General features: G+C 42.8%; 1 protein-coding gene across 1 annotated transcript in view; it reads right to left on the bottom strand.

Moving 5' to 3' along the window:
- Positions 1-620: 620 nt before the first annotated feature.
- Positions 621-21,787, bottom strand: part of ONECUT1 (one cut homeobox 1) — a 26,529-nt gene continuing 5,362 nt past the window's right edge. The window contains exon 2 of the mRNA XM_019533948.1: positions 621-1,773. Coding sequence (XP_019389493.1) covers positions 1,481-1,773 — 293 coding nt within the window. The 3' untranslated portion in view covers positions 621-1,480. The remainder of the gene's footprint in view (positions 1,774-21,787) is intronic.

Genomic DNA, 21,787 nt, shown 5'->3' with positions numbered 1-21,787 from the left:
GTACTCTTCTGGAGCTGGCTCCACTGAACTTAACAAGAGATGTGCCATTATTTTAAATGGGAAAAGAATCTGGAAGCAAAAGAACATCCCAACTCAGGGCATGATTCATTTTTCAATGAAGTCAATAGATAAAAAGGCCATTGATGTCAACAAGGCAAAGTCTAAAAACTAGACCACATTGTGGTCTAAAAACTAGACCACATAGTTTTTAGATTAATCCATAATTCTTATTTTTGTGTACAAAATGCATCAAATTGAACTAACTATAATGTTTGAGGTCTAGATGGGAGAGCTGAGTTATTTTTACCTAGAACAGACTGGTAAGAAAAGATGGTCTTTTCATAGCGTTCAATGAGATGAGCTTTCAGCAACATCAGCCAGGGACAGTGTAATACATGTGTGCATACATGGCAGATTTCACATTATTCTTACACACAGCTGTAACGGCTCTATTCTCTTTTTGCTGAAGCCAACACTAAAATGCTTCTTTGCTTTTATGGGAGCTGGAGCCCATTATTAGCATCTGTGCTATTACACTGGTATATACGGCTACAACTAACACTACATTCTTTCTTGCCAATTATGGAAACAAATATTAAAGTGGTTTAATAATTGCAAATAACAGTCTTGATTACAAGTTATGTGTTATACAGTTAGATTAGTTTATACCTATAACTCTACATAGTATTTTGTGTAAAAATAGCTTTGGAATATTAAAATCATTGCAATAAAATACCTGCAATATAATATTAAATGTGTTCTTTGGTAGCTAGTCGATTTTTTATGGATGGAATATTGTTTTACTTTTTAAATCTGAACATTCCTTAACAAACAAAGAGAATGCACTGGTTTAGGTATCATTCAAAATTTCTTTGCCTAGTTTGAACTTGTCTCCAGGTGTTGCACCAGGTAAGTTCAAACAATAAAACAGCAAAATCACACTACCATTCAAATGAATTCAGACGACTCCACGCTATTTTGGTCATGCTATAGCACAACAACCCCTTCAGAAGACCAGCCCTGACTGAGTCCCTAACCACTGGTGTGTACACAGTACGGATACACTATACACCTTCATGGCAATTTCTGTGGAAATGAAGAGCCATATCTGAAAAGATGTCCATTCAATGACAAGAAATCACTATGCTCCAAACCACTAAACAGCCACGTACGGTGAAAATGATCATGGATGAAGGTGTAAGAACAGTGGTTTCTTTCTTTTCGCTCTCTTTTTTGTTGTTGTTTCATTCCTTTTTCTCTCTTTTTTATTTATTTTTTTGCAAGTTGTCGTCCTACTAAAGTGTGTGTCTCAGAACAAAGTCATAATGCAGGTGAAATAAGTCTTTGGTTTCTTTGGACTTATAAATAACATTTTTTTCAAATAGTTCTAAGAATAAACCTGCTATCTTGAGGTCCTGGTCTTTATTTATTTATTTATTTTTAAAGCTTTTCCACCGAGGTTTAGTTTGTGGTTATTCCTTCATGCTTTGGTACAAGTGCTTGATGAAGATGATGAGTTGCCTGAATTGGAGCTGCCCTCATCTTGCCACTTATCCAGACTCCTCCTCCGTGCATTCATGAAAAAGTTGCTGACGGTGCTCAGCTCCAACCCTAGCTGCTGGGAAATGGTGATTTGTAATTCTTTGGATGGACGCTTATTTTCCTTGAATATTGCATGTAGAGTTCGACGCTGGACATCCGTGAAGACCAACCTAGGCTTTTTGGGTGTATTTCCTCTATCCTTCCCATGTTCTTGTTCTTTCCTTTTGCATGCTGCAATAAAACACAGTAGATTTTAGAATTTAGACAAAGGGAACATTTAAGAAGAGGATGCTATAATGCATGAAGCGAGAGAACTGGGAGAATCAGTCATTTAGTCTCATATCTTCCAAATGTACAGGCAATATATAATGTGGTCAAGGCAAATCACCCTACATCCAGACACAGGCTGTGGACACACACTATGTTTGTAGAGCTTACAGAGATTGTTTTACTGCTACAAAAAGCTAGCATGCATATTTTCAGCCTGCCACAAAGATTGTGTACCTGCCAGTAAAAATTCCAATTTAAAACAGGAACTTCTCTGCAGTGCTGTGCTATGTTTTGTAGTCCCACATGTAACCTGCGGACATTGTTTCCCTAGCACCTCCTCATACTTTGCTTTCCCCACCACCCGCCCAAGGGGGTGGGAGTGAGAGCAGTTGGCTCCCTGACAGTCTGCACTGCAGACAGCAGAGCTGCAGCCCAGCCAGGACTTGGGAGAGTAGCAGGACCCCACTGCTAACACCACAACAGCAGAGAGAGTTATTGTTGCTACAGAAAGGGCATGAAGAGTTGCTGCTCTTCCTTCAGTGGTGCTGCTGCTGCAATGGTAGGGAAGGGCAGGGGTGGATTACTCTTTAGTGGGCCCTAGGCAAACCAACTTGTGGGCCCCCAGCTGAAGATGACATTTTTATATTACTTTTTTTACTCAATAATTATAATAAGTAAAATAAACACAGCTGGACCCCTTCTTCACTTAGGGCCCTAGGCATGTGTCTAGTTTACCTACGTGTGAATCTGGTCCTGAGGAGAGGGGACAAGGAAAATGTTGCTCTGTGACCTGGGACCTGGTCCCAGAGCAGCTGCTATCAAATACAGATTGCCCAGTCTCTCTTCCCTATGTGACTAAGGCCATACTTGGACCTACTGCCACACACTTAGGGTGTTGTCAGATGTTACAATTCACACTCTAAGGAATGTTAGGCATCTTTAAAGTCAGATCATGCTGTGAGCAGTCAAACATTAAGGGTTAATACCCTCTCTGAAGTGCACAGCTCTGACTTGCAGCCTGAGGGCTGATGAGCAGGGGTGTAGCGAGGAGCTGCCCAGTCTAGACCCCAGCTGTCCTGCTCTCTGGTTCTCTGGCAGCTCACTGGCAGCTGCCAGCTCCCCCAAGGCTGCCCTGCTGCCCGGCTCTTTGGCTCTCCCACAGCTCCACCACAACTGCCAGCTTCCCTGTGGCTGCCCGACTCGTAAGACCTTTGCCAGTTTGGGCAGTACAATCCAGGAGGAAAGACCGTCCACATGGAGGGGGCACTGGGAGTGATACATCCTGGCATGCTGTAAAACCACAAATTGCTTGTACTGGCCTTGTGGAGCAGACTGATGTTACCTCAACACAACCAGCCTAACAACCAGAGATACTCCTGGCCCACACACCTGTAATTCTGAGATGCTCGGAGCCCACTTAGCTTGTCTTTTCCTGGGTAGACACTCCCACCTAAAAAGTATGTAACATGTGGGGAAGGTAATATCTATCTAACAACAGTCTTTGTGATGTGTGAGTCTCTGCTGATGTGTAACTTGCACCTTTTTATGCCATCTCAGAGCTACTCATCATGGCAGATAAAATGGCACATGCCCCAACTTAATTAATTATTGCATCCATCTATTCATTGCATTTTTCACACCTCACTTCTCTCATCTTTTTGAAGGGTGAGTTACACTGATTTATATCCTCTTAAAATCCTTTATGTTTAGAAGCAGTGGACAAAATTCAAGAATGATGCATAAAGACTGGAGTTGGGTGTAGGCTGTAGGTTGGAGTGCATGTGAGTCTACATGAGTCCCTAATTAAGTTTGAGGGGCTCTTGAGAGAGTCTAAATTGGTGTGCCATAGATAGTGGAGGCTAGTGAATATTACAGTAATTTAGTCTCCCTTAGAGTCATCTCTGAATTTGACCCAGAGAATCTCCCTGTTGGCATGAGACTGTCTTCGGGTATGTATTCTCTGGTGTGTTGGCTGGCACTTTTAAATGCCCCAGGGAGAGGGTTTTTGTCACTTCTCTTGGGGAACAGACCACAGATTGGTATGTCTCACTTTCAGGATATGAGTGGGCATTAATTGCATACTATAGCAGAATCTCATGCCAAAGGAGATAGGGCATTTAATACACAGTTCTCTTTAATGTTTTCTACTCCTACATTTAATAACTAGGAGGATCTTTACCTGTTTATAAGAGAAACCCAAGTCGTGAATAAACTTCGGGCTCCATCATATTTCAAAGATCTCTTTCTGGCATAGAATGGGCAGATTAGTCACCCCAGTGGCAGGGATTATCCCCATCCAGGATCTCACAGATTGAGATTGTGCCTAAGGGAATCTGGCGGGCTGCAGTTGCAGCCTGGGTAGTGCTCATGGTCCTCCTCTGGTAACACAAAGCTGATCTGGAACAGATCATTCAAATTGGACCTTTCTTCCCCTGTGCCACAGAGTCGTCTTTAAACGTATATTCCCTTGGAAGTGGTAAGGTCTGGGACACGCAACCAGACCATGAGCACAAACCACTTTCCCAGCTCCCACAAATCATACTAGAGAGCCCATGGTTTCTCATGCCCCTGTCAGGACAATCAGGAAGACAATCCTCGGGAGAAAGTTTCCCATCTTAGCACCTTCCAATGAACAGGTGGCCTGGCCCTGTCTACCAAAATAAGTCTAGGCCAGGGAAGGCAATGTTTTTTGGCCGGAGTGCCTAAAAAACCACGTCTACCTTAGAAGGTACTGGAGTGCCCGCATACCAGAAAAGCAAAATGGGGGTGGGGAGGGGGTACATGGCAGGACACACAGCATATTAGTATATTTAATAATCATAAATGTTGCCTTTGTTGTTCTGTACTCCTTTTTTGTTGAGCATGTTGCAATGAGAGATAGACAAAAAAGAGGCAAATAAGAGAAAGAGGAGAGAGAGAAAGGAAAAGGAGAGCAGAGAGAGAACCAGACGTACCACATACACACGCACATGCACACTCACACGCACATGCACACAGAGAACCATGGGCACAAACACAGAGAACCAGAACACACCCAGAACAGACAGATGCACACGAACATCCACAACCAGACACATGTGTGTGACACAGACACACAGAACCAGAGGCAGACAAACACACAGAACCAGATGCTGGGCTCGGAGTGGGTGGGAGTCTGGTGGGCTCAGCTGCTGCCAGCCACGAAGCCCAGGCTGCTCCCAGCAGGCAGCTGGGTGGGTGCAAGCCCTGCTGCAAGCAGACTGGGCTCTGTGGTTGGCAGCAGCTACCCAGAGCCTGAGCCAGTTGCAAACATCTGCTCCGGGCTCTGGCATCAGCTCCATACCGGCAGGTGCATGTGTGCCTCGGAGCAGATGGTGGGGATAGAGGCAGCATGGCCCTCCTGCTATCTGCTCTGAGGTCCACCTGCAGTCACTGCTGGCATGGAGCTGATGTCAGGGCTGTGAAGCCTGGCACAGCTGTTTGCAGCCTGCTTGCTGCCTGCTGCAGCTGTCCAGAGCCCAGGCTGGCTACAAACAGCTGCGCCAGGCTCCAGAGCCCAGTCGTCAGTTCTGTGCCAGCAACGGGGAAGAGGCTGGGGTTGCTCTACCTCAGGCCTCCCCCACCACTGTCAGCTCCGAGGCTCATGTGCACCCACTGGTATGGAGCTAATGATGCAGCCTGGAGCAGATGTTTGCAGCCTCCTGGCTGCAACTGGCCCAGGCTCTGGGTAGCTACTGCCAAGCACGGAGCCCAGTCTGCTTGCAGCAGGGCTTGTAGCTGCCCAGCCGCCTGCTGGGAGCAGCCCGGGCTTCATGGCTGGCAGCAGCTGCCTAGAGCCCAGGCTGGTGGTGGTGTGCTGAGCAAAATGGCCTTGTGTGCCATGCTCAGTACATGTCCTGGGGGTTGCTGACCCCTGGTCTAGGTGGTACAGTGATGTTCTTGTAATTTTATCTCCTTGGATTTACTGTAATTTTCTACCGGGTAGAGAAGCTAGAGAAAAAGAGAAAAGATCTAATGAAGAAAATGATGCCTTTATTATTGTCTATTAAAACTAAGAAAACACTATCATTGAGGCATTTAAGCTTTGATAATGCCCATTAGTGATGGCCGTATAACTATGTAATATCCCTGTGAAGTGAGGTGGAAATTTACTGAGGTTTCAAGTTCACATTTTTTATCTTTCATTATTTGTTGTCAATCCATTTTCAGTAGCATCTTGTTATTGGAAGAGGGATAAAGAACTGAGAGAAAACAGGATTTTATTACAGTCTTGCAGGCCCAGATAATTATATATTTTGAACTATGTTTTGACACTAGGAACAATGGCCCAGTAAATCGCAGTTACAACATTTCTGTTTAATGTAATGTTTTCCTCTTACTTTCTTGGTGTGGTTTTATTCTCCATTCCTAAAGTGAATTTGTCACTTGTGAATGTGCTATATGGAAAGACATGGAGATTAGCCACTGGACAGACACAGGAGGCCAGTGTGAATGCAAGTTTATGTAGCACTATGCCTCCCTATTAATCATCTCTAAGTGCTAACCTAGAGCAACTTCCTCAAAAGTTAAAAATGGAAGTCTAGTCACTGCATCTGTCTAGTCCTCACTTGGGCCAAGGCTGGGGCCAGTTATGGTAATACTATATTTACCTGAATCCAAGACAAGGTTATTTTCCCCATTCACGGGGAGGGGGGGCACATCTTAGATTCAAGTACAAGATGAGATGGGGGCAGTGGCTGCAGCTCCAATTCCAAGCCCAAGCCCAGGACTGGCATCAGAGTTTCAGCTGCAGCTGCTGCTTCCCACCCCCACTTGTCCCTCACAGCCTCTCCCTCCCCACCACACCTTTGCCTCCTCTGTCTTCCCTCCTCATACTCCCTCCCTCCAACCCTTCCACTGCTTACTTTCCCATCACAGCTGCCAGGGGCCTTTCCCTGACCCTGACCCTGGCCCTGGCTCTGGCTCTGGAGTTGGGACCAGGGCTGCCACCACCACAACCGCTTTTCATGACCAGGCAGGGGCTGGAGGTCACGTCTGCTCCATGCTTTTAGATGGAGATGGGGTTGTAATGGGAAGGTAAGCAGCAATGATGGGGTGGGGGGAAGCAGCATGGAGGAGTGGCAATAGGGCAAGGGCAGGTACTAGGGAACAGACTCTGGGAAGCAGGTAGTGGGGGGGACAGGTGCCAGGGGATGCAGGCATCATGGAGGGGGCAGGCACCAAGGGTGCAGACATGGGAGGGCACAAGTGGTGGGGGGCAGCTGGCAGAGAGGCAGGTGGCAGGGAGATGAAAGCACCACATGGGGTACAGCAGAGGCGACAAGTAGCAGAAGAAGGCAGGGGAGGCACAGACACTGGCGGGGGTCAGGCAAAAAGAGGGGCAACAGTTAGAGGGGGCAGGTGGCTAGGGGCCACTTGACTCCCCTACCACCTGCCCCCCCCCCCACTTGTTTTGCTGCTGTTTTGTGGGGGAAGAATTTAAGACAAACTTCCAAATATTAGATTCTATACATGGAAAAGTATTAAAAAATTTATAATTTTTCAATATCTGGAATCTAATTCTTGGGAGGTAGTCTTATGACACATTGGCCAAATGAACTGAGATTCAGAAATTATGGGGGGGTTTTTTAGAGTTGTTTTGACCTAAAAGGTCTTGAAGAGCAATTTAAAGTTCAATCTGCCTTTCCTTTAGGATACTGGACCACATGTAGGCAATATATAGTGTTTTGCATGCAAGTAAACTCTTACTAGAATTATGTTAGTGAATCAATTGCCAGACAAAATATTTGTTTGCTGAGTTTATGTTGAAAAAATATATTAATAATTTATGAGCTAAAAATACCCTTACAAGAATGTTGCCTTATCTAGCAGAGACCATTATAAGGCAATACATAAATTGAAAAACTGGAAGATTTAAACATTTGAATGAATGAAAATATATAATGAAAGCATCTAAAAAATCTTAACTCTCTAAAATAACTTCAAGTTTTACCCTTAACTCTGCCCTGTAGTGATGCCTTGATGAGGAAAAACAAATGTTGAAACAAAATGATCCATCCATAACAAACACTTTCATTCTCTCTGAATGCTTTAGTTTAACTTTCCATTGGTTGCACAAATGCCAGCCTTTGCACAGCCACACTTTCCACAGAATAATTTGTCATTCCTTACAAAATCCTGATTAGGCAAACAACATACTTCAGGCCATCACTCCACATTCTTTATTAAGAATCAACATGTCACCAGTTACACCAAGCAGTAAATACAAAGCTAGTTGAACTACACTTATAAACCCCCCAGGTCTAGATCATAAAACTACAGGACAGTATCCCAGAATCATAGGGATAAAAAGGAAACAGCTATGCATTGTGAAACTATCTTGTTTAGCTTGATGGCTTCATGATCCCTGTGTTGCAGTTCGTAATATTTAAGATTTCTAGGGAAGGGTTATTTAGGAAATGACCCAAGTTGGGAACATTTTATTCTAAGGATCCCCGCAGATGCACCTCAGTCCTGAGCTTCTCAAACACTAGCACTGCTTAAAAAACTGGGATCAAAGAAGTGGAAAGGATGGGGTAAAACAATGTAAAATACTTGTAATTTCTGATTAAGCAACAATCATCTGGCACTTTTCAAATTTTCAGATAATTTGCACCAGTTCAAGCAACTTAAGTCAAAAAGGAGCCTGGAAAGACAACTGAATTCTAATCTTAATTGTGCTGTTGCTACCAATGCTTCAGACATGAATTTTGTTATATTCTTTTTAACACAAAGTGCCCACTGTTGGCTCTTCCTCAGTGGAAGTGATAAAAAGTTAAAAATACTACTCTATTCTAGTTTGACTTAGGCTGGTTGTATAGTAGAGTGTCATACCTGCCAAGAAAACCAGTGCCCATAATAATTCAGATTTTATTAGCCTTCCACCACAGATCAGTGCTTGTCCAAGTGTCCAGGAAAAAAATTGGCTTTTTCAAATGGGAGGATCACGCAAAGTGTGAGGGACCAAGGATTATAGCATATTCTAGAACTAAGGAACTCACTGAAAACACCTGGCAGATTCCTCCTCTAACTTGAAATACCCTTTCTTAGGTGCTGCCACTGATCTTAACTGTGGTCGTAACATTAACAGACATTTATTCAGTGGCAGCACCCCAGGAAATTCATATTAAATGATATCATTCTTTCTCTTCTCACATTCTTAATATTTTATCTCTATTAAAAGGTGGTTGTACTGTATAGGACAGACAGTGCCTACTGAATGAGAAGCTGTTCACTGTCTTTATTTATCCTCGTTGTTGTTTTACACGTGCAGAACTGAGGCCTGCAGAGTTTAAGAAAAAAATTTCTGCTAGTTTTGGATGCCCCATTTGGATGCCCCATTTGAGTGCTTCAGACCTGGTTTTTAAGGCCATATCTACACTGCAAACCTCATGTGCCTGGCAGAGGTACCCTGCTCTATGCTCTTGAATCAGAATCAGCAGAACTATCTCTGTGCTGAGTGACAGTGACAATTAATCCATCCCCTGTACTTTACTTCATGGGAACTGTCTCCTGAACCAGAATGCATGTGGCATGTCTGAGGATGCCATGGCCAGGCCTGGTAAATCTGCAGCATATGCACAGCCTCAGAGCACAGAGCATTTCCATACCACTTTGTATATTCAAAAGGATAGATCCTATTGACTTCACTTCTGGTTGTGAATGCTCAGCTCCTTGGCAAACAAGACAGCAGAATCTCAAGTCAAAAAGAGGTACAGTTTATTAGTGACACCAGTTTGGTTTAAATATTTTTTCCCAGAATCACATGGGAACTCTGTGGTAGAAGTAGAGACAGACTCCACTTCTCCAGGGACCATTCAAGTGCCTTAGTCATGAGACCATCTCTCCCTGTCCTGCAGTCCCCTGCCTTATTCAATAGACACCTTCCAACCTCTGCAACACAAGTGAGGTTGTCCTAGGGACAACAGCTTCCTTTACTTCACCCCCTTCCCAGGTACAGTCCATCTTGTGTAATAAAGGAGGCAAGAGCTCTATGGAAAAATAGTATGTGATTGTACAATTAAGAACTATTACATGCACATATACAAAGGGTCTGACTTAAGGTTGTGAGGGAAACTGTAATTCTGGCATTTCCAAACTTCTGACTGCTTGCCTTTTCCAGCTTACCATTCTTTCAGCATACGTTTGTGTTCATATAGATTCCTAGGCTTTTAAAAACAAGGAAAATCAAAACTGAGACATTCTGTCATGTGGCATTGTACTGGCTCCTTTCTGGTCCATCATCAGGGCTGGAACCCATAGCACACCTCTCTCCAATGTGACATAGCAGACTAGCAGACCACCTGTATGCCATCCCAAGTGAAGCAGGATGAGATATACAGTTGCTAATGTATTTCACAGACATTGGCTGACAGCAAAGGAATTCTTCTCTTTAAAGGGCAAAAACTCTTCTGTTCAGCTCCCTTCTAGCCAGGTTCCTCCAGCTCATGTGCCTGCCAGTCTGTCCCTGTTTCAGTTTGGTCTTTCACCCTCCTACAGTTTTTCATCCTGATCTCCTCTTTCACAACTCCTTACCCCAGTCTCTTTGCCCAGCTTGTCTCGATACCCTTCCTCCTGGCTTCTCCACTACATTTTTATCATACCAATCTACTCTTCCATGCTTCATGCCTAGTTCAGCTCACATTTATTCCATATGGCAATCAGACTGATTCCTCCCTCTCCTGTTCACTGTCTGGACACCCTAGAAAGGACCATCAATGAGAGATGTTCTCCCTGTGGCTAAAACTCAACATAGACTTTTTCAGTCTGAATGCTTAAAGTTTGGTAAAATCACAAATAGATGAATAGCACGTCTTATACTGTAATGGGAATTGTCAGGCCACTTTTACAATAGGTAGTGCTACCAGCTCAACCTATAGTGGAGTTGTCAGCGACATTTATAAGACAGGGGATGTTCTTAATTCATAACAGATCCATTTTTAATGTATCTAGTACCTGTATAGTGGAGAGAAGACAATGCAGCATTAACTATATCTAGTGCATGGAGCCTATAGTGGCTTTGTGATAGAGCTGAGCTGTGAAGTAGATATGGGTTGGATCAATCATAATCTAACTCTCTTCCCTTCCCATGGCTGCCCTGTCAGCTAAGTAGGAAAAGAGAGGGCCAAGTACAGAAACAAGAGTACGCGGCACAGGGGGTTAATGTGAAGTCCTACCCTGAGAGTGGACTCAGCTTTCCCAACCTTTACATGCGATGGGTGGTTGTACAGGTGATGCGGGTTTAGTACACATGATGGGGGCTGGTAGACGTGACAGGGGTTTAACCCCCAAGGTTTTACTTTATGCCCCCTGAACTGAAACAGTGGGTTTTTAATTGAAACATACCATTTCAATTTTTCCATCATGTTATGATGTGGGCTCGATACTTTTTTTTTTAATTGGAGCCAGAACCTGCCCATGGCTGGGAGGCCAGCTGTTAGTGGGCCAAGCAGCCCCTGAGCTGCAGGGGGCTCCAGTCTTTCCTTCCACAGTGGACCCCTCCTCGGGGGCTGCCTGGGTGGGCTGCTAGCTGGCAGGGTGTTGCCCCAGTTCGGAGGCAGCACCTAGCTAGATTCAACTGCTCTCTGAGCTTGCCAGGGCTTCCAGAACCCTGTGCACTGTCCCCACCACCTGATTTATGAAAATGTTAAAAGTTTAAAACCGTTGGTGTGTTGTGCTTTCCTAGAAGATCACACTAAAATCAGATCACCCCATTACAGCATTAGTATGCATTCTATGGCATAGCTGGCCATTTCCCCCCATCCTCTAATAAACAGAGCCATGCTTTTCCTTTCTAGCAGTGCCCCCAGGTGAATGACACCCCTTCAGAGGCTGTTTGAAAGAGCCTGAAGAAAGACTGGTTAAAAAAGTCAAGGCAGAAGACAGAGAAAGAGGCACACTGACTCTAGCAGCACATGTGTGTAGCTATGACAGTGTAATGTTATCAGTGCCACAAGGAGGTGGCAGGGACAGTGCATGGGGTTTCCAGGCAGTGGGGAGGTGGCAGGGATAGTGCATGGGGTGCTGAAAGCCCCAGTGGGCTTGGGGAAAAGTTAAATCCAGCCAAGTACTGCCTCCAAGGTGGGGCAGCCCCCCGCAGCCCTGTGGAGGCACCACTGCTGTGGAGGAAAGGACCAAGGCCCCCCACAGCTCAGGGGCCACTCAGCCTGCCAGCAGCTTGTCCCCTGATCACAGGAGAGCGGGGCAGGCAGGCTCTGCAAAAAAAGAAAAGAAAAAAGGATCAGGTCCCTTGCTGCTTCTGCCTTCAGTAGGTGCCTGCAGCTGCCAGATGCCTGCCTGGTGAAGGGAAAAGTGGTGAGTGGTCCAGTCCTTTCGTCTGATGGAGCCTGCCCACCTCTCCCATGGCCCGGGGGGGCGGGGAGAGCTGACAGCTGCATCATTGCAATTTGCAACACTGTAAACTAAACTACATGGGGATGTGGTTTAGTTTGCAACGTTGCAAACCCCCAAACCTCATGCACATGTATTCTATGACACTATTAAGTTACACAGAGGAAATGTCTGTCATGTGTACATGGTGACAGTCGTCATGTGCACAAGTGCCCTAAGAGCCCAGCACTCAGCATCCTAGGTTCATGTCAAAATGTTATTGCTCATTTTAGTGCCAAAGCAGGAGCTGAGCTCTCCAGACAATCCTGAGTCCATAGCCTGTGTGCAACTTCCAGCCTATGTGAAAAAGAGTCTCTGTCTCTAAGAGGGTTTTATTTACACTGCGTCATTTGAATAGGCACTTGCAAGAAACAAAAACCAATGTGTATTTTACTGCCATGGCAGGGATATTCGTGAGAGACCACTGCACTGATGCGTTGCTAAGAACATTGCTGAAGTGATCCATTAGCAGAACACAGACTGCTAATGCAGGTTCTTTCCTAGCATTGTATATTCCACACTCCTTAGAGGAAAATTCCCAGGAAGGATCCTTAGAGCCCTACCTTCAATCACCTTGTCTTTATATTGCAGGCGCATGCCCTCCAAGCCCACCACAAAGCAGCCCCCAGTGCTCCTGTAGATGGATCTCTCTGTTACAATAACAATTTATATTACAACAGCAGCTTGAGGTCCTGTTCTTGAGCAGGATCCCATTGTCCAAAATGCTCAAAAATATCAGAAAAGGGAACTGTTTCTGTCCTAACAAACTTATACTCTAAGTAGAGAGAGCAAGGTTAGGGTGAAAGGAAGGGGGTACCCTCATCTGTGTTTTATGGGTCAGGAACTGAGGCATGGCTATATCATGTGATTTGATCAAGATCACACACTGATTAGGATCTCTAGTAGAGCCAGGAGCTGAACCACAAACTTAATCACAAGGTTTGCTGTTTTCTTTCTGTTTCAGACACCCCTAGTGAAATCTTGGTTCTTGTTCAAAAGAGCATTTTAAAAAAGTGGATGATCTTGTCACTAAACATTTTCTATCTTCTGGATCATATCCTACAAAGATCTATAGTTCATTTTAACGTTACTAAAAAGGCAACTTCCAGGTTCTATTGTGCAAATCTGAATTCCCCCCTATAAGCCACTGTAAGGCCTTGTACATTTTTTATTTTTAGGGTTGGCCAAAAATTTTATGATTGGAATGTTTTTCTCATTGGAAAATGTCAGTTTGCCAGAATCTAAGTAGGAATGTGTTGATTTAATTCATTCAGTGATGAGCAGGAAACTTGCCCATCTTGTGGGGTTGGCTGTTCTCAATGAGCCTCATACAAGGCATTGTTGTGCTCAGTATAGGTTAGAAACTGCCTTAAGCTTAAAGGTGCCTGAAGCTTAAAGGACTTCAGGAAGTACTGGCAAGATTTTATCACCACCTAGATAAGGAAGAGAGATATGTACCTATAATTTATGTATGTAAAGATCAAATAACTTTTTATGTCCAAGTCATTCCCAGTGTCTCTCTCATGTAATCTACAGACTTGCACCAGGGCTGAATTTACACTGAATGCCAGAATGCATCTGAGACACTGAAGCCAGGGTTCATAGGGTTTCTAGGCTCCCACTCCACAGCAATGAGTCCTGGAAGCCCTGACTTGAACTCTGCTGCAGAGCCAGGAGCTCAGAAGGCCTAAGACCCTGCCATGAACTGTGACAACATGCCTTCCAGGCAGCTCCCTATTTTCCAGGAGTCTATCAAGTGAGCAACCAGTCAGTCAGCTTGGAGAGTCTTGGCAATTTCATTTTAAAAAGTCAAAATATGGTGTCATTCTGAAGGAGAGAGATCCATCTCAGCACGGTCAGTCATATGGTAGTCAAGACACTCATCAGGGACACAGGAGCATGGCAAAACAAGAATTAGAGCAATGCCAGTGGAGCGTGACCACCACCAGGGTACTGGCTACTCTGAGGCAGATGTCTTTCTTACCGTTGAAGTTTCATGAAAATCTTTGAAAAGGGCTCCTTTTCATCTCTCTGCAGAATGGGAAGAAGTTCAAAAGCTCTACAATTTTCTTATGGTAGGAAAAGTGTTTTCCCACACAGCTCTACTCCTCTTGACTTCCCTGGGAAACAGGTCAAAGGTAAAATTTTCTGAAGGCCCTTAAATCCCATTGAAAGTCAATGAAAATTAGATACTTGAGTGGCCAGGTGCCCTTTTAAGAATGTTACCCCAGGTTTTTAGCTTGTAAGTTCATTCACTGGGGCAGGCATTGCCTATAGTTTCTCTGTCTTGTACAACTACAAGACCTCTAATAGCAATTATAAATTAACCCCCTCAAAAAAAACAAAATTAGTCTAGTAATAACAAAAAGCAATCACAGGGTTTCTGGAAGACTGTAAGTTTCAGCCAATCAATTTTATTAATAAATTGTAGCCCTCAACTTGCCAAAACACAAATGTAAAACATAGATATATGAAAATGAGGATCTATCAGAAGTAGGAACGAAGGCTGGCTTGTTTGGCCATAGTAGCTGTAACTATTCATCTCAGTGACACCAGTTTCAATTCAGCCCTGGGGGATTGTAAGACAAAGCAGGTGTTGGTATTATGCACCTTTTATTTTAAGTAGCAGAGGGTGACCCTGGAAAATTTGCATTTGTATCTTTAATATACATTTCCCTGGAAGAAACTGAAACTTCTGAGCTATTTAATTAATAAAAATGTTAAAAGTTTAAAACCATTGGAGTGTTGTATTTTCACACTAAAATCAGATCACTCCATTGCAGCATTAGTATGCATGCTGTGGCATTGCTGGCCATTTCCCCCATCCTCTAATAAAAAAGAACCATGTTCTTCCATTCTAGCAGTGCCCCCAGGTGAATGACATCCCTTCAGAGGCTGTTTGAAACAGCCTGAAGACAGACTGGTTAGAAAAAGGCAAGGCAGAAGATAGAGAAAAAGGCACATTGACTCTAGCAGCACATGTGTGTAGATATGACAATGTAATGTTATCAGTGCCACAAGGAGCCTTATAAATCTACAGCTGAACTATGGCCTCTTCCAGTCACTTCCATCTTCCTCCGCCCTGAGCAACAGAGATTTTTGACACTAGCAATTCTCCTGATACAGTCCATCAATCTATTTTTGTCTCCCTTTGTTCCTTATAAGTTGCCTGGGGGATTTGGCTGAATTGACATGCCAAGCCTTATACATCTTATTAAGGCCCAGTTGTATATGAGTGGCACAGAACTTTCAGCCTTGCCTACCAGAATGAGAATATCACACCACTTGGCACTGCTTTTTAAGATCCTTAAAATGTGCTGGATGCATTATATGTAAGGCAGTGGGGCCAATCCTACTCAAGTAGATTGATTTCAGTTGGAGAAGGACCAAATGCCAGCTGAAAACTCTAAAAGGGAGATTCATATTGTTTAGTTTAGGGAACTGGATGTAAGGTAGTAGATATTTTGCATACCTATATTAAGAATTAAACTTTTCTATCAAGAGGGAGACAGGCATGCTGATTGTTTTTCCTGACCATCCTTAAGAGAAGTTGTTTTTTAAGGCCTAATAGAGAATCAGTTTCCATGCTGTCCATCTAATTGTGTGTGTGACTAAATATATGTTTTGTATGAAATAATGTAACTGATAACTGCCATTAACTCCTGGATTTTCACATCCTAATCACATAAATGGAACACATGAAAACAGCAAAAAATAAAATTAACCTGCCTTCTACTCTCTGCTTCAGATGTGTTATCATCTGAAGCAAAGAGTAGAAGGCAGGTTAATTTTATTTAAACCTAAATAAAAATTATTTTATTTACACACCACAACAAGTTCCAGTCTCTCACAGCTGCTCTTTTGGAAAATGTTGCCCTCAGGATCAACATGTACAACAGAAAAGAAAAATTAGATGGACAAAACATACACTGATCTCTATACAACATTTTGAAATTACAGGACAGCTCCCATTGAAAGAAAAGTTCATCAGCCAGTGGCTGAAAATGCAATGACCACCCTCTTTCAAACATGAAAATGTCACCAGTGGAAAACTGTCAAGACCTCAAGATGTGAATAAAAAGAAGGATTCTGAAAATATTTTCTACAGGCTTCTGTCTCTCCTTATGGATGGAGCATTGAGTATAATCCTTCTGTGTGAGTGTGTGGCAGCAATGGAATTATGTTGCTCAGCTGTTCCTCTATGAAAAGCTCCTGCGTTTCCATCAGTATTATGGCTTGATTCTATCACTAGCAAAGGCCGAAGCCAAGACACAATGTAGGTTTAAGCCTTATGGATTTATTTCTTTTGGCTGCTTCCTTTTAAAGATTTGCTTATGTCTCAGTGCAGCTGCAGGCAGACTCAGTTGTAGATATATGCCTCAAAATGTGGTGATTTCATATAGCTAAGCTTTTGTAATGTTTTTGAAAGATTAGAACAAGCAGCAGTGGAGTAACTAGTTCAGGAAATTGGTAATGGGATATGAAGCCTTTCACCTCAAGGTGAGAGGTCATGTTTTCAAATCTGGCCCAGGTCAGTGGTGACCACAAGTCATTATTACTTGATGGTAGCTTGGTGCCCTACATGAAATGAAGTAGCAGTCTCAGTTCAGTTCTTGATGGGCAGGTTCACACTGCTCTAATTTCCATCACATTTGACACATTACTTGACACCAATTAGCCCCATGGCTGAAAGTTTTAGCAAGATGCTGTAGTCTAAATGAGCAAAGAAACAGAACTTCCCATTCATCCCCAGAGATGATCTTCCTTAAGTACCTTGGTAAGGCAAAGATGGGAAATCTTGCAAACTATTCCCAACTGGGCATAAATAATTGTGCATGTGTAGACTGCCGTTGTAAAGCACGTCTGGGATCTTCAGGATCCAATCTTACATTTTACCAAAGAGCAGTCATTTAACAAAGAACACTTCACAATAGTTTAACTCAGAAAGCGAAGACAAAAGCTGTGTTGTGTTGCAACTAGCAAGGGTCCTTAGATGAGTTCTACCCAAATTTGAGGTGTCCACCTAACCATCCTCCTCCTACAGAAAGTGCCAGGGAATCTTTGATGATCACAGTTGGCCAGGACCTTAGTTTTATGCCTCTTCTGTATCATGGAAGGGTATCGGTACAACACTTTCAGAGGCAAGCGAGTCACCTACAGAATTGTCACTACCATTCTTGCCAGACTGGCATTTCCAGGGCTATCTAGCCCTTAGCTCTCATGAATACTACATTTCCTTCAAAAAGCTGGGAATAAAATAATGAGTGATTCTCTTTTCAAAGATTCTGGCCCTTATTCTTGAAATAGAAGCAAAAGATTTGCATGTTATGACTGATGCAATGACATATGGTAGGTTTACTTATTGCTTGGACACTAGCCACCTAGATGGCAAATACAGTAATTAAAAATTGCTTTGAGCTATTCACAGCACATCCCCCATCACTCTTTGAGGCTCAGATGCTTTTGCTCATAGTTTTAAATCAAAAGATAAAGGATCCCTTATCTTTACTCATTGCAGAAAGGCTTTTGAACTGGTTATAGGCAAGATCATTCTGATCTCTTGTAGTGGTTTGTTCCATATTTGAACCCTCTCACCATGTAACCTGAAATATGAGGCCCGGTTCTCCTTGCTTTTAGTGTAGTCCAGGGATCAGCAATGTTTTTGGACCAAGTGCCCAAAAGCCTTACCATCTTGACTTGGAAGATGCCGGGGTAGATGGTAGAGGTGCTGCGAGGAGCCCAATCCTTGTTGTGACAATGCAGCCCTGGCCCCTTCCCCGCTATGCTCCCTGAGCTACACGTGCAGCTGGCAGTGGCAATGAGCCAGGCTGGGGCTCCAGACCCTGGTGCATCCACTTGCAGTCTCATGGCTGCTGCCACAGAGTCCAAGCTGCTTTCAGCACGGCTTATAGCCACCCCACTACCTTCTGGGAGTAATCTGGGCTCTGTGGCTGACAGCAGGGGCCTGCCTAGAACCCGGGCTGGCTGTGGCAGGATGAGCAAAATGGCTTCGTGTGCTATGCTCTGTGTAAGTGTGAGCTCTCCCTCTAGCAACACTGGCTACTTGCAGGAAGTTCATCTTGTGCATAAGTTTTTGCATAAAACTTATGGAAAGTGAGTGTCGTTCTGATCTGGGGGGATTTCACACACCCCCAGATGCAAATGAGGTGGGTGTAAAACTATACATCTGCCAGAGAAGCTATACAAGAAAATCACTTTAAAAATGCTTTAGAGAGTTTTCAAATGATTTGTTGGGGTTATCTTTTCTTGTCACTTCACTTGTAAAGTCAGACCTCTTAGTTATTCTGAGTCCTTTGTAGTGGGCTTAGACAGAGCCACAAAAACTTCTAGAACTACCTCAAATATACTTTCTTATTCTAAATGTTTCATGACTTTAAAGCCCATTATCTTGGTCTTCCAAAGCTAAAAGTAATTCTCTCTCTCTTTCCACAGCTTCTATTTCTAACCTTGCAATGCCATAAACAATCAAATAACATTTTTATGCATAGAAAAACCATCAGCAAGGCAGAACCAAATTTTGTAAATTTTTAAGGGTAATTTCTTAAAGGAAATCCTACCCTTGGGTAGAGAAGGAGGAAGCATTACTCTAGCAAGTCAGTTAAAAAATGACAGAAGTTGCTTATAGGGTTGGAATGTTAGAAACAGCCCTAATGAAGATGAATCAGTAGGCTTAATGTAAGCAAAGAGGTCCACCATATGTCTGTTTATACCACAGCTCTGCACTTGTCATGGATTATCACCACAACAAATACAATGCATGTGGAGAAAGCAAGAGCAATAGTTATCTCATCTCCCCTAAACTCTTAAAATGTAGCAGATATTAGAACACAGTTGGGGCCTATACTTTTCATATTCTTCACACTCCCTAAAGGCAAGCAACCCAGCTCAGCCCTGAAAAGCAGTGACAATTTTTCTCTGTCACTTCACCAACCTTAGGTCTGATGGATCTTTGGGATCCCTCCCTTGCCTGCCCCATCACATTCTCATTGCTGCCTTCTCTGGTGTAAGTGGGTGTGGGAGGCCTCTGCACATGACCCCTGTGGTAAAGGTACCTCATTGTGCAGTCCCCTTCCATCAGACATAAGTGTGGCAGCCAACTTAGTAAAACAGTTCATTTAATTTTACTAACAGTACTGGTAACATTATGTAGTGCCTAGATGCTCCTATCAGGATCAGGTCTTGGTTGGGTTAGGCTCTGTACAAACCCAGGAAGCTTTACGGTAAAAGCCAATCCAGGCTAATAAGACATGAGTATTGCTTTGCACTGTTCATTACAAACTGCCTGCCCCCACCACCCCAGCAGAGAAAATATTCACTATTTTGAAATGTCTGTGTATCTCTTAGATTCCATCAGGTTAATTCTTTCTCCTGGTGACAAAGAGCAGTCCTTTTACCTATAACCCCCCCTCCCTCCTTTAATTGTTCAAGTACCTGCTTATATGGAGTGGAGTATTTTATTGTAGCCCTATCCGGCTTTAAGCATTTGGAAAATGTGTGCTGGGCTATATCCCTTTAGCATTTGCCTCTCACAATCCAAAAGGGTTTTCCTGCTATGCCGCTTTTGTTTCATACCTAAAATAAAGTGCTAAAAATAACACGTTGTGGGTAGGGAGACTGCAGAATGAGTACAGGGTGACAAGGCTAGATCCCAGCTGAGTATCTGCATTGTAAACAACTCAGTGACCTGCAGTGTATTAAAATGAGCCACCTTAATTTGCTTCCCCTGGAATAATAAAGTGAGGCAGACTGAGTGGTGCTGACTCAACAGCTCTGGATGTGGGGTGTACACAAACTGTGAGGCTGATGGATTCTTAACTGCTTGAGTGCACTGACATCACCATTACAGAAGATGCTGCTAATCAAATTAATAAGGGGAAAGAACCTGATTTTCCCCTTACATCATTTCAAGTAAATATTAACTTTCTTTAGCTGAGTCCTTATTTAACTGCAATACTGTGACAAATATTTCTTTGTCTAGCATAAGTAATTAGAATTTAATCACTTTAACTGCATCTTAATTACCCCAAATGAATTGAAAGTACATTTAATAGCAAAGATTAAATTGCCTTAATGAACGATTTTTGTGACTACATCAATATTTTAATCGTGTTAGCTATTCCTATTGCACTCTCACTTGGCCTGGCCAGTTGCTAGTGCTGCAGGGCACTAGGTGGCGCCCTCTTATTATTTCTACAGTAGAAAGGCAGCCAAGATAAAAATAGCTCATTCTGTGCCTTACCTAGGGCGAATATTAGATACTTATTAATGCAATGCCTCAATTAGTATCGCCACTTATCTCTGCCATAGATCTTGCTATAGTGAACTATGCCCTTATGACTTCTACAGTGAGTTGCAGAAATATTCAGTTAACTGTAAACATTTAATGAGAAAAATATTTGTATTCGTTAGTAAAAATCAAATATCTTCACAATATAGGGAATTTTAATTCTGGAATTGTTATTATTTTACAAAGTGGTTTGCTAAGAGGGCTCAAAATTAAAAGTGATTAGTTTGAGTCATTGTGGTAAAATGTAGCCATTTCAATGATTATACATTTTAAAGCTCTATAAACTGTCTTTCGCAAAAAACCCCAACAAATAAACAAACAAAAACCAGAGACAAAGAAAAATGCCCAACCAAACAGCTCTCGCTCAGCATATAAAAAATAACTTTTTTTCTCTGTATACATTACAGCCATATATATGCACCATTGCTACTGAAGCCGGTAAAAATATATTTTCTCAACAGTTCAAATCATGCATAAACATCAGTGCAATCCCTTTTAAAATGCTGGTCCAGAATATTAAAGATCAGCAGATAAACTTTTTTTTTAAAATAGCCAGCTAGCTTTTCTGGCTTGAATTTCTGGCTTATCTTCATAAAAAGTCATTCTAGATATACTATATTTTCAATATTTCTAAAGCATTAGGATTCACTCTAGTTTGTGAATTTGTGCATCAGAATCACTAAAGAATGGGAGCTGAGTGTTCTCATTTAATATTTTCTACCAGTAAGTGGAGCACTAGTGTTTGAAGTTCATTTTGAAGTGTAACAGTCATCTGATGGCCCAACCAGAAATAAAAAGGCTAAATATAACACTCCTTGGGTCATGTGGGTCTTAGCATTATGTGGTAGCCAGTAATTTTGTCCAGGAAATTTCTGAAGAATAATCAGTTTTACTCTTAATTAACATTCTGAGAACACATTACATTTTAGCACTGTAATGCTGTATCACTCTAAAATGGGATAAAATCAAAACAACTCTTTGTCCAGCAAAATAATCTTACAAATGGCTCTTTTGTCATTATACTACTAAAATTAACTTTCCTGTTGGCCCAAAAAGCTTAAATCAGATCCACCCAGGAATAAATCCAGCAAGCAGCATTTTAATTTTAGTATGAGATATTTTCAATTAAGTTTATATTTAAGGCAAGAATTGACTTGTATTGGTTTGATCTTGAATAAATAAGTAGTCATGGAAGTGACAGGTCTTTTACTGATGTGCCTGGGGCATGACACCACAAGGCCTCTGGGCCATCTTCTGCAC

The sequence above is a fragment of the Crocodylus porosus genome, unplaced genomic scaffold (assembly GCF_001723895.1).
Source record: "Crocodylus porosus isolate Cpor-Errol unplaced genomic scaffold, CroPor_comp1, whole genome shotgun sequence".
Classification (NCBI taxonomy): Eukaryota; Metazoa; Chordata; order Crocodylia; family Crocodylidae; genus Crocodylus; species Crocodylus porosus.
Note: the sequence above shows the minus strand (reverse complement) of the source record. Positions and strands in the feature narration are given on the sequence as shown.